General features: G+C 35.6%; 1 protein-coding gene across 1 annotated transcript; it reads right to left on the bottom strand.

Annotated features, from left to right (window-relative positions):
* Nucleotides 1-980: 980 nt before the first annotated feature.
* LOC131658011 (uncharacterized) lies at nt 981-2570 on the bottom strand. The gene has a single exon (XM_058927350.1). The coding sequence runs from the start codon at nt 2568-2570 to the stop codon at nt 981-983; it is 1590 nt and encodes a 529-aa protein (XP_058783333.1).
* Between the last annotated feature and the right edge of the window lie 11289 nt (nt 2571-13859).

The following is a 13859-nucleotide window of genomic DNA, read 5'->3' as shown; positions in this document are numbered from 1 at the left end:
GACACACACTCTTGCTTAAAAGCTTAGAGTGACACAACAAAAACACAAACTAATTCCAACGCAATCATCAAAGATAATAGCGTGGATCACAAGAGACAGTTACAGAACAACCATTCTTCACAATACACAATCTTCTGTCTGCATTCCAAATTAGGATTGCAGTTCCTTTTATATGCAGTCTTGGGCCTTGGGCTTTTTAAGAAACACATTAGGGTTAACAAAGTTAACCTAATTCACACGTCAACTGTATGTTACACAATATGCTGTCAGTAGGATCTTCTGAACGAAATTTGCAGCACTCAATAAAAAGTTTCCTAAACAAATAAAAGTGATAAATCAGGAAACACAATTAATAAAAACTAACAGCTCCTGCTATCACACATGGATGTCATGACATCGATCATGACATTCCTTACAAAACCTGTATTAGCTCCACACATATATGCAACCTGCATATACACAATCAACCAGGTATGTTTTACCAATAAAGCAGCCAACATGCAAAACACCTTCAATCTCCCCCTTTGGCAAATTTTTGGCTAAAACATCCTGTCACACCATATCAGAGAAAAACTTGCAGCGGATAACCAAAACACAAAAAACACAAGCTAATACAAACAAACAACATACATCACCAGTATGCACACAGTGCTCAGACAAAAATAGACAGTGCACAAGAGCAGCACAAGCACAAGCCACAAGTCACAAGAGTAGCACAAGCACAAACAGATCAACACAAAGATAAGCAAATAGAATTGTTGATCACACATAACCACCATTCTTGTTGTTCTGGGGTGACACACAAAATACTTTTCCCCCTGTTTGCCATAAATGTTACCAAAGCCAAAAGAAACTCCTCTCTTAACGAGTTTAAATATGTCCAAAAACAAAACAAACCGAAAAAAATAAAACAGACGGAACTAAATGCAACAGAACAAATCAAACAAAACAAAAATAAACACACTAGACTCTAGTTGCAATTACTGCTCAAAGTCAGATCCAGCTGAGGTGTCTGAAGAACTTTCTTTCTCAGAGTCATCAGCAGGACTAACACTTTCTTCTTCCAATTCTTGATCATCTTTATCTTCCATCTCTTTTGTATCTGCAAACTCCTCATTCTCATCCATTTCCAGAGTACGTATCATTTGTTCAAGAGACATTTTTCTAGCTTCCAGTTCTTTGCAAGTCTCTTTTAGTATTGTTATGACTTCTGCTTTACTGACTGATGCTCCAGATTTGGAAGTTTCAGCTGATGTCATGACAATGTCTGGAACATGCTTTCCCTGAAACAGTTTGTAATGGAAAGCCAATGGACTTTCTCTTTTGCACACTACATCATGTTCATTGAGAATGTTTGGATATTGATCCAAAATTATACCACTCAAGAGGGATGGAAAGGCAATTGGACCCTTAATACTGAAGCTTCCAGCATGCTTCATGGTTTGGTCGAAAATATATGCTCCATAATCAAACTTTGCCTTTGTTCCTACATCATACAGAAATCTACCAAGCACAGTTGAGATAGTGGACTTGTGATTTGTTGGAACCCAATTAGCTGCTCCTATTTTGTGAAGCATTGCATACTTGATGCTCAGCTTACTTGCAGTTAGCTTCTCTTTCATGGGCCAGCTTTTTACCTGCTTGGCTGTGATCACTTGACAAACTTGGTTGTCTGTTACTTCCAGCTCAGTTTGAGCTTCATCTGTTCTTCCCAAGAATTTATTAATCACAAAAGGAGAGAACGATACACACTTACCTTTGACAAACACCTTTCTGTAGTCTGCACTTCTGCTATTGCCACAATCTTCATATAGGTTTACCACAAATTCTTTGACCAGCTTATTATAGAATTTGGGAAGATTGCACACAGTTTTTAGCAGTCCAACTTCTTGAATCAACTCTAAGACCTCCTTGTTTTCAAGAGCATTTGGAGCCAATTCCCTTTCAACATCCAATCTCTTTTGGAGAACATATTTCCATCTGCTGACACTAGAGGCATAGTGGAAAGACACATTATCAATGGGAACTTCAGGGATGCTAGCAGCAAGCTTATTGGTTGTAGGCTTCTTCCTTGATGGAATGTCAGGGACATTTACTTCAACATCAGATTCAGGTTCAACAATTTCCCTCTTTTTTCTTTTCTTTGGAATGACCCTGCTCCAAGATTTTGAAGGACCAACCCCTTTACTCTTGATAACAGCTTTGCTCTTGACAGAATCTGCAGAAGTACTCTTCTTCCTGATAGTGTCTTTGTCAGGGTTGTTCACTTGAGTGCTCCCTTTTGGTGATCCTTGAACAACAGCTTTGCCTTTTCTTCTTGTCATTAGCCTGTTGGCTACACTCGGATTCCAGGAAGTGAGTAATTCGTCGTCAGAGTACTCATCTAAGTCTACCACACTAGTATCAGTTTCAGTATTGGCCTTAGGGTGCTCATTATTGTCAATGTCATTGACATCCTTGGTGACATTGGTATTCTTAGTAACCCCTTGTTCATCCTTGTTGATTTCTAGGTCATTATCAACGGTGTGAACAGCCTCAGCCTTACTGGTGTTATTGAAGGGATCAGCCATTATGGTTTGAAGAGGAATAGATATTCCAGGCACTTGATGATTCTCCTTCAGAATATGATTAACAATCCTGGTAATTGCGCTATCTACATATTTGGATCATTCTTTAGTAAGTTCCTCTATGGTAGCAGATGCTAAGGATTTGGTACCCTTGTTGTGGATACCCTCCTTGGATCGTTTTGCATGATTCGTTTTAGGATTTATGGCCTTTACTTCGTCACTGATAATCGTCCTTAAAGGAACAACCTTAAGGACCCTATTAGGGTTAGAGGACTCCTCCGGTGCTGCTGAGTCTGAAACGGGAGATTCATCATTTGATTGCTGAGACATTCTGAACCTTAGAGAACCAGAACTTGTTTCACACTTGTGAGAGCAATAGAAGTAAAACAATCTCAGAGAGTAGCTAGCAGAACTACTAGGAAGGTTTGCCGTTTTTAGAATATTAGGGGATCGAGGGGGCTTTATATGCACACTGAGTGAGGGAAATTTCAAAACATGGATTTTGACAAAGCCCAAATAGTATTCCCTCACGTTGGTTAATTGCTATAATAAGTTTTGGTAATAGATACCCAACATACCCTTTTCCGTCACATTGTCTTTAGATGTTGTTGCAACATTCTCTGTGACATTGCTTTCAGACAGTCCTTTAGGATCATTGCTCACATTTGACTTTTTCAATTTTTTTTCCCGATCTGTAATGTCCATCACAAGGCTTACTCTTTCTTCTAGAAGAAATCTATTGATACTTCTGTATTCCCTTACTTTTGCACATAGTTTCTCGTTCATTAGACTGGTCTCAGAAAAACCAGTAGACAGTTCACTTATAGTGAGATCACCAATATAGGATTCTTTATCCGATTCATCAGAATCATTAGATTCATCAAATTCATGATGGTACATTTTTAATTCTTCCTTGATCATGGAGTAGTCAGAGGGGTGGACAGGTGTGTCAGGCTTCCATAGATAGAAATTATCCTTAGATCTAAATCCCTTCATGACTTCCTCATTTGCTTCATTTGTGATGATACACTCATCTTTGGTGAACTTAGCATTGAATCCTTCATCACACAACTGACTGATGCTTATAAGGTTTGTAGCTAATCCTTGTTCAAGTAGAACATTGTTTAGATTAGGTATACCCACCCCTTCTGTCTTCCCAACACCTTTGAATTCTCTTATATCTCCATCACCCAGAGTTACATAGTTGTTTCCTTCCGATTTGAGATCTACTAGAGAGTTCTTCCTCCCGGTCATATGATTTGAACAACCACTATCAAGGTACCAGTCTTCTTCTGCTGGCACCCTTAGAGAAGTGTGTGCTATTAGAGAAACATTCTTAGCTATCCCAGAATGCTTCCTGTTACAAGTATCATGATCAAGTTTGACTTGTTGAGTTTGGTATGGATATCCAAATAGTCTGAAACAGAATGGCTTTATGTGACCAAATCTTCCACAGTGATGACACCTCCACTTCTGGAACCTTTTCTTTGAGTGTCTCCTTCTAATGTTTCCTTGATGTTGTGACATTTGGATTGACATCTGGTTAGTCACACACTTCTTGGATTCTATCCTCCTGAGACCAGAGATTAATTCCTCTTTAGCCACAAATCCCACTCCAGACATGTCTCCTGATATTTGTCCAGATTCCAGAATTTCTTCTAGAGTATCAGATCTATTGTTCAGCATTTTGAATGACTTGGTCATTTGATCAAGTTTATGGTTCAACATGCTTACTTCATTACTGAGGGAGTCTATGGTTGCTAGATGTTTAATCTTCTCAGTTTCTAGTTCTCTTATGGTCACCTCTTGCTTCTCCACTTGTTTGCAAACTTCAGCATTCTCCCTACACAACTTCTTGTACGAGGCAGCTAGTTCATCAAAGGTTAGCTCATCATCACTGGAATCATCATCAGATTCATAGATTCTTATTGAAACTGACATGCTTTGCAGTTTCCTTTTCTGAATCTGAGTCTTCGTCAAACCAAGTAACAGTCAGTCCTTTCTTTTTCTCCTTGTGGTAGGTAGGACATTCAGCTCTAATGTGTCCGAATCCTTCACATCCATGACATTGAACCCTTTTCCCTAGATAGGGCTTCTCCTCAGCTTTGAACCTTTTGCTTGAGTCATATGTCTGATTGATGTCATAGGAAGTGTTCTTGACATTAGGTCTGAACTTCTGATCAACCCTTTTAATAAGTCTGTTGAATTTCTTTCCAAGCATGGCTATGGCGTCTGATAAATTCTCATCACTTACACCATTGCTTTCTTTTAAATTATCACTTGTGTTGGTGACAAACGCAATGCTTTTGTTCTTCTTTTCAACAGGTTCACAGATGCTTGACTCAAAGGTTTGAAGAGAACCAAGAAGTTCGTCCAGCTTCATGTTGTTGATGTCTTGAGCTTCCTCTATGGCAGTTACCTTCATATCAAATCGCTTAGGCAGTGTGATCAGTGGTTTTTACACATGTTTTTACCATTGTTTTTAGTTGCATTTGAAGTATTTTAATTAGTGTTTTATTTCTTTATTCCGCATTTTATGCTTTAGTTGTGTGTTTAAGTGTTTGCAGACTCAGATGAATGAAGTGGAGAAAATCAGTGCAAAACGTGAAGAAACTGATGAAAAAGCACATGGCCTGGCTAGACGCGTCTCCACACGCGTGTGGAGCTTGTAAATGTACATCCTGCTGCTCAAACGCGTCCCCAGACGCGTGTGGAAGTGAAATATTGAGGTTTGCTGAGCAAACGCGTGCCCAGACGCGTCCCAGACCACCAGACGCGTGCCCACACGCGTCCCAGAAGCCAGAATTGCAAAAGAAATGCCTCCCCTTGCCAGGACGCGTCCCAGGACGCGTGTCACAGCACCAAACGTGTGCCCACACGCGTGTGCACGTGATTTTTGGGCCTGTTTTGCTGAAAAGCCCAGAATGACAGTAATAAAAGAACCAGATTGCGTTTGGAGAAGGGATGGACAGTTTTGGGTGCGAAAATACACTGTGAAAGGCTGGAGAACTCAGATTTGATGCAAGGATTGAAGAATTCTATGAGCTTTTGCCATTGAAGATTGGATTTCCTTCATTTATCTGTAATGTCTACAATTAACACTATATTTTCTGTTTTTATTATGAGTAGCTAAACCTCCCAATGCTAGGGGGTGACCCTGATTTTGATCTGTAATGAATAAATTTATATTTTTGCAATGATAATTTGGTTTGTTCTATATTGATTTGTTCTCTTGCTGTTATAATGCTTTTTCTGTCGGACAAACGGAAATTGATTTTGTGTGATACAATTAAGCCGGACCAGCTGTTGTTCATGATCTGTCTGAGAACATATTTTAGTAGATATTACCTAGGACTAGGAATACCCTTTAATAATCAGAATATTCTTGATATTGGAAAGCTTAATGTCAGCCGTGATTTCTATGGATATAGTGATTAGGTTGAGGGATTAAAGAATTATTACCTGAGGACTTGGGAATAATAAACCTTAAGAACTGATAATCAATTAGGCAAACCATTGTTGCAAGATATAGTTATATTTGTTGCATGATCAAATCATTCACCACCCCTAGCATTCTACTCATCTCTGTTCATCGTTCTATTATTCTATATATTTACTTTATTTGCAAAACCAACCAAAACCCCTTTTGAACTTTTGTTTAATTGAAATATTGATAAAACTCTGTATCGTCAAGCAGTCCTTGAGATTCGACATTCGGGGAATTCCCCCTTTATTACTACAGAGGCAAAATAGTACACTTGCTATTTTACCGATCACAGTGATCTGAGGATCTTCCTTATCAGTTTTTCTTCAGTCATTTTCTCACCTAAGGTTGCAGAGTTGTTTGAAATCTCGTGGACATTCATGTAAAACTCATAAATGGTTTCATCCTCTTTCATCTTGAGATTTTCAAACTTAGTGGTAAGTATTTGAAGTCTCGACATATTTACCTTGGACGTGCCTTCATGTGCTGTTTTGAGAATATCCCAAGCTTCTTTAGCCAGCTCACAATGTTGTACAAGTCTGAAGATGTTTTTGTCAATACTATTGAACAGTGCACTTAGAGCCTTGGAATTTCCCAACGCTAACTCTTCTTCAGATTTGCTCCATTAAGTTTCAGGAATTAGAACAGTAGTTCCATCTTCCAGAATTTTCTCAGGATGTTTCCATCCACTTTCAACAGCTCTCCAGGCCTTGTTGTCCACTGACTTAATGATTGCTACCATACGAGGTTTCCAGTGGTCATAGTTAGAGCCATCCAGGATAGGTGGTCTGTTTCCAAACACTAACAGTTCCTTCTCCATAGTACCAGAATTTTGTTATCCCTAGATCTCACCCAGATGTAAACAGGCAGGGTGCCTGCTCTGATGCCAATTGAAAATTATAGTAACACACGCTCGATGTCAAATTGGATGTTATGACATCCACAATTACGCAGGACAGACAATAATATTAAACAACATAAAATAGTAAAGAACACACAAAATTCTTTACCCAGATCGGTTCAAACAACCTACTCTAGGGGCTACCAAGCCAGGGATTAAGTCCACTATCAGTAGTATCAATGCAAAGCTAAACTCCCCCGTTTACAACTTATCACTTAATCACTACCCAATGACCCTTCTACCTAGGTTCTACCTAGATATGGAATATCTCCATTCCACCCCCCCTCAATCACAGCAATGATTACACATACACAATAAACAATTACAGATAGAAGACACACTTCAAAAACACACCTTGATCTGCTTAAAAGCTTCAATCAAGAGACACACACTCGTGCTTAAAATCTTAGAGTGACACAACAAAAACACAAACTAATTCTAACGCAATCATCAAAGATAATAGCGTTGATCACAAGAGACAGTTACAGAACAACCGTTCTTCACAATACACAATCTTCTGTCTGCGTTCCAAATTAGGATTGCAGTTCCTTTTATATGCAGTCTTGGGCCTTGGGCTTTTTAAGAAACACATTAGGGTTAACAAAGTTAACCTAATTCACACGTCAACTGTATGTTACACAATATGCTGTCAGTAGGATCTTCTGAACGAAATTTGCAGCACTCAATAAAAAGTTTCCTAAACAGATAAAAGTGATAAATCAGGAAACACAATTAATAAAAACTAACAGCTCCTGCTATCACACATGGATGTCATGACATCGATCATGACATTCCTTACAAAACCTGTATTAGCTCCACACATATATGCAACCTGCATATACACAATCAACCAGGAATGTTTTAACAATAAAGCAGCCAACATGCAAAACACCTTCAGCCGCCAAATACTCTCAATTTGTCGAGATCTGGTGGATGTCCCGACCAAACTTCTTCAGGTTTTTTCATATCTAACGCTGTCTAAGGACATCTATTTATCAAGTACGTTGTTGTCGAGACAAGCTCAACCCAAAACACCTTCTTTAACCCAGCACTAGTCAACATGCATTTGAATCTCTCCGAAATAGTTAGATTAAACCTTTTAGCCAAACCATTTTGCTGTGGAGTACCTGTAGTAGTTCTGTGTCTTGCAATACTAGAGGCAGCACAGAAACAATCGAACGACTCATTGCAAAACTCAAGGCCATTGTCGATTCTCAACCTCTTGACCTTTCTTCCAGTATGATTTTTGACTAGAGTCTTCCAACTTTTGAAATTCTCAAAAGTTTCATCCTTAGTCTTCTGGATGAATACCCATAACTTCCTAGAATAATCATCAACTATGGATAGAAAATAACTTGCTCCTGAATGTGATGGACACCATGCAGGCCCCCAAAGATCAGCATGGATATAATCAAGGGATCCATGTGTTCTTTGTTGCCTTTGTTGAACTTCACTCTATAATATTTTACAAGTACACAGGGTTCACAAAACTTCAGCTTTTCGACTTTGTCTCCACGAAGCATATTTTGTTTCCCTAACTCGACCAGACCCCTTTCCTTGAATTGGCCCAATCTCATGTGCCAGATTTGTGTCTTCGATAGAGGTTTCATAGATGCAACATTAGTCGAACCACTTACAACTTCAACCTCATGGGTATACAAGCCTTGTTTCTTCACGCCTCTCCAGACTTCCTTCGACCCCTTCATGACTCTTAGGATACTTTTCTCTCCTTGGAAAACATATCCTTTCTTGTTGAATTCACCAAGAGAAAGTAGATTTCTCTTCAAATCAGGATTATACCCGGCTTCAGTCAACAACCTTATTGACTCATCATGGAGCTTGAATCTCACAGATCCAACACCTGTAATCTTGCAAGCTTTGTTGTTTCCCAGCAATACTGATCCACCATCTTGATCACAATTCCTCAAACAAGTATTTGTTTGGAGTCATGTGCCATGTGGAACCTGAATCCATAATCCACTCTCTTCTCGAGTCACTGCTCGAAACCACAAGAACATCAAATGATTCAAAATTATCTTGAACAATGGTTGCATTGCCATTATCCTTACCTCCATGATCTTTCAGGTGTTCAAGACACACCTTTCTCGTGTGACCATCCTTCTTACAGTGATAGCATTGAATACCAGATGCTTCGCCACTATAAGACTTTTGCTGACTTTTGCCTTTCTTCTTGTTGAACTTAGCATCTTTTCGCAAGAATTTGCCCTTAACGGTCAAACCTTCACCAACAGTCAAAGATTTATGCTCCTTTCGTTTGTTCAAGTCCTTAGAATATAGGACTGATTGAAATTCTTCAAAGGTCAGGGACTGCCTTCCATACATAAACGTTTCTTTGAAATGAGCATGTGATCGAGGCAAAGCGCACAATAGTAACAACGCTTGATCTTCTTCATCGATCTTCACATCAATATTTCCAAGATCAAGAATCAGCTTGTTGAACATATCCAACTGCTCAGCCAACACTTTGTATTCAATCATCTTGAATGAATACAAAGCTTGCTTCAGGTAGAGTCGATTTACCAGCGATTTGGTCATGTACAAACTTTCAAGTTTCACCCATAACCCTGATGTCGTCGTCTCCTTTGATACCTGTTAAAGAACCTTATCACCAAGGCTCAACCAAATTGTTTTGTGTGCTTTCTCGATCATGGTTGTCTTCTCTCTTTCCGTTAACGCAACGTCCATAGTCGCCGCTCCCTTCAACCCTTTCAAACAACCCTGCTGAACCAGTAGGGCTTTCATCTTCAAGCGCCACAGACCAAAATTATTCACTCCGGTGAACTTTTCAATCTCATAATTTGTTGAAGGCATCTTCTCCACGCTCACCGCACCAATTTATCGTGAAGAACGATGTCAAGAACAAAGTATAATAGGGAATTAAAGAAGACATGAAGAACAACAAGAATTGATTATAACTACTATTCTTTTAGTTTCTCTTAGAAAACAAGATTACAAGTTTACAAGAATGACAAATAACCTCTCTCACCCTAAATTAGGAATTGCAGTGTGTAATGATGAGAGACTAGTATGCTATTTATAATAAAACCTAACATACTAACTAATGGGCTTTTTCGCCCATTACACAGGCTAACTTAATAAACAGGCTAACTTAACAAATTAGGGTTTAAACACTAAAACCTAATTTAACATGCTAACAACCCTAACATCTTCGACACCATCATGTGAACAACCTTCGACTTCATGCTTAATATTGTCAAACCAAGAAGCTACCATTCGACCATACTAGAGTTCGATCCAATATCTCACAGTAATTGATTGAACATGCATGCCACAATTTTAGAAAATTAGCTTCCGAAATACCACCTATTGAACAATTCTAGTATTATCGAGGGAAAGGCCCACACCTATTTTCCATTAAAAATATGGAAGAATGTGATGAAAATTTATCAGTCGAGGCCACGACAACCATACTAGCCATTTATATCATTAAAAGGAAAATCTATTTGTGTTTTTCCAAAATGCCTCATAGGGGAAAACTACCACTTTGTTAGAAAATATAATCAAATAATACCTTTGACATTATAAAGGCCAAGTACATATTTGACCGTCTACGTAAAAGATAAGAATATTTGGCTACTTGATATTAAAAAAGTCTCCCCATATGAGGAAATAAAATATAAAAGGTATTAAAAATGTCACAATTCTTAAAATAACACAACACATAATTGCGCTTTTTCCGAAGGGATATTCAAAAGTTCTTTAAGAAAAGCAGGCTCTAGTTGGTCGATTAAAGATTAATAAATATGGTTGTGGATATCTATCACTTCCATGTCATGAACATAACTGCGATTTATCTTTTTATAACCTACAATATTCAAGAGTCGTGAGGGATAAGTGTAAAGAAAATGAGGAAATTATTCACATGAAGATGAAGGTTACTTATTAGAATTTGGCTCAGCGAAGACATTGAAATTGAATGCCACTTGTTTAAAATACAAGTCATAGGAAAGACTAAACGCTTTTCTTTGGTGTTTGCTGTTTGGTTGGAAGTTAGCCTGAAATTTTATTTTTTATTATATGAGGGGTTCGAGAGTTCAACCTCTATAATTCCTTGTGTTACTTCTGTTACCCATAACTCTTTCTTTTCTCCTTTTTTTCCGCTTCTAGTTTCTAATAACGTTTTCAAAAAAATTTAAACCCTAAAAATAGTTGCATAAGTTTTTCAAACAATAGGTTTTTTGAAACCCACAACCCCTCCATCTTGTGCATAGAGTCACATGTCCAACAAGTGGTATTAGAGTTTAACTCATGTTCAAGGACTTATCATCTCATAAGGAAGATAACTTGTAACACATTTTTAAACAATAGATTTTTCTTAAACACACCTCCACAATTTAATGGTGCTAGATTTGAAATATGAAACCTAGATTTAGATTATTTATTAAAATTATTAAGTTTGAATTGTAGGAAACTCTAATTAATGGTCTATTTATCCCTACTTACCAAATAAAAATAGAAGTAGTTGATAAACCTGTTTCCTTTGAACCAAAGAAGAAAATAGAAAATTTGAAATTCATTTCAAAACCAAAAAATTTATAGTAATGTCTCTAGATGATAATAAATTTTATTATGTTAAGTATTGTAAAACCACCAATTAAATGTGGGATACTAATGAAAAGATATATGTAGTTTCTTCGAGTATCGAATAAGAGGAAATAAACACACGGGACGAAAAAGACGAAGACCTCTTTTATAAATGTTTTTCCAAATATAGATATGTTAGAACGTTTATTACTAACCAATTTCTAAGAATAGAAAAATGGAAACTTAATCCAATCCTAAAATCAAATAAGAATAAAATTATAGAAAATTTGAACTAATTAGTTCAAATAATCAAATATGAATGTTTTAGCTCATAGATCAAAGAATCTTCAACAACGTCATCAAACTCTTATGAAACAACTCCCATGGCTTCCTTCGAAAGAACATACTTAATAGGATATATCTTATATGACCGTTTGATCAAATACTATTAACGGTTGAGATTTGGTGTCAAATTAAATTTTAAAACATTAGAGTCATTTGATATATATATATATATATATATATATATATATATATATATATATATATATATATATATATATATATATATATATATATATATATATATATATATATATATATATATATATATACACACACACCCATCAATTAGGAGATTTTATGGTGATTTTTCATTTATTACATATGTCCTATAAATAGCACTCATGACATCCATATATATATATATATATATATATATATATATATATATATATATATATATATATATATATATATATATATATATTATGCCCATCAATTAGAAGATTTTATGTTGATTTTTTATTTATTACATATGTCCTATAAATAAGACTCATATTGTATCGAAATTTCAGACACTTAGAATATGAATAATAGAACACACTCTCTTCATTTCTTTCTATCTTCTATTGTTTTATTCAGCTTCATAACACGTTATCAACATAGAATTCTACCAAACTTAAAAAGGAAAAAAATGAAGCCCTAAATATCAAAAATAATATTATTTTATTATTTAATTCTTTTCCATTATCTTTGTTGAATTTCAATATTATATCTTATTAAATTTTCAAATAATCCTTGAAGGATTACAAAACAATGAGTTTGTTATATAGTTCCTGAAGAACTTAACAAATATCCCTGAAGGATAGTATTGAGTTTATATATAGTTTCTGGAGAACTTATCAAATATTTCTGAAGGATAATTTTGAGTTTATTATATAGTTCTTGAAGAACTTATAAAGCATCTCTGAAGGATAATATTAACAATCCCAGAAGGATTGCATCTATAATATTAACGAATCTCAGAAAGATTGCATCTATAATATCAATGAATCTTAAAATGATTACATCTATAATATCAATGAATCCCAGAAGAATTGCATCAATTATGTTAAAAATTAGCAAAATGATTGCATCAATAATATTATCCAATTCGAAAAAAATGAAAAAATAATATTGAATATCCTAGAAGGATTTCATAAATATTTTTTTGTTATATCGATCTAAAAATTTGTAATATGCTCATAAAATAATTGTCATTCCAGAAGAATGACACAAATAATTTTAACGCATCTCAAAAGGATGGTTATATTTTTTTAGATCATTGTTTATAGCAAATAATTTTAAACCATTCCAGAAAGATGGTTATTTTTTTAGATCATTGTTTATAACAAATAATTTTAACGCAACTCAAAAGGATAATTATATATTTTTTAGATCATCATCTATAAACTAATAATTTTAATGCATCTAAAAAAATGATTATATTTATTTTAAATTATTGTTTATAAATTAATAATTTTAGCGCATCTCAGAAAGAAGATTATATTTATTTTAAATTATTGTTTATAAACACAACAACAACTTCATTAATCATGAAGAAATTTTTAGCACTATATGAGGCAAGTAAGTCGAGAATGCGCTTGATTGAGATACCAAATTCAACACAAACAACAGACTTGTGATTTGACTTCTAGAAAGAAATACAACAACCATATATGAAGATAATACTGCATACATTACTCAACTAAAATATGGTTACATTAAAGGAGATTGAACAAAACACATTTCTCCAAAGTTCTTTTTTATTCATGATCTTTAGTAAAGTGGCGATTTAATCTCCAACAAACTTGTTCATCTTGCAGACCTTTTAGTGCAAAAGATTGATCTCCATCGTCGAAGAAATAATCGTTCAGTTGAGGAGGAGAACTAAATTCAGTCAACTGAGAAAGAGAAATGAATTTTTCTTAAAAAGATATGTACTCTTTTTCCTTCAATAGATTTTTTTCCACTGAGTTTTTTTTCTATTAAGATTTTAATGAAACATATTCTAAAGAAA

This window comes from Vicia villosa, linkage group LG3 (assembly GCF_029867415.1).
Source record: "Vicia villosa cultivar HV-30 ecotype Madison, WI linkage group LG3, Vvil1.0, whole genome shotgun sequence".
NCBI classification, from domain to species: Eukaryota; Viridiplantae; Streptophyta; class Magnoliopsida; order Fabales; family Fabaceae; genus Vicia; species Vicia villosa.
This window is presented reverse-complemented; position numbering and strand designations above follow the sequence as displayed.

What these genes read in the sequence shown, in the direction of transcription:
- LOC131658011 (XM_058927350.1), bottom strand. Translation starts at nt 2,570, where the DNA reads ATGGCTGATCCCTTCAATAACACCAGTAAGGCTGAGGCTGTTCACACC.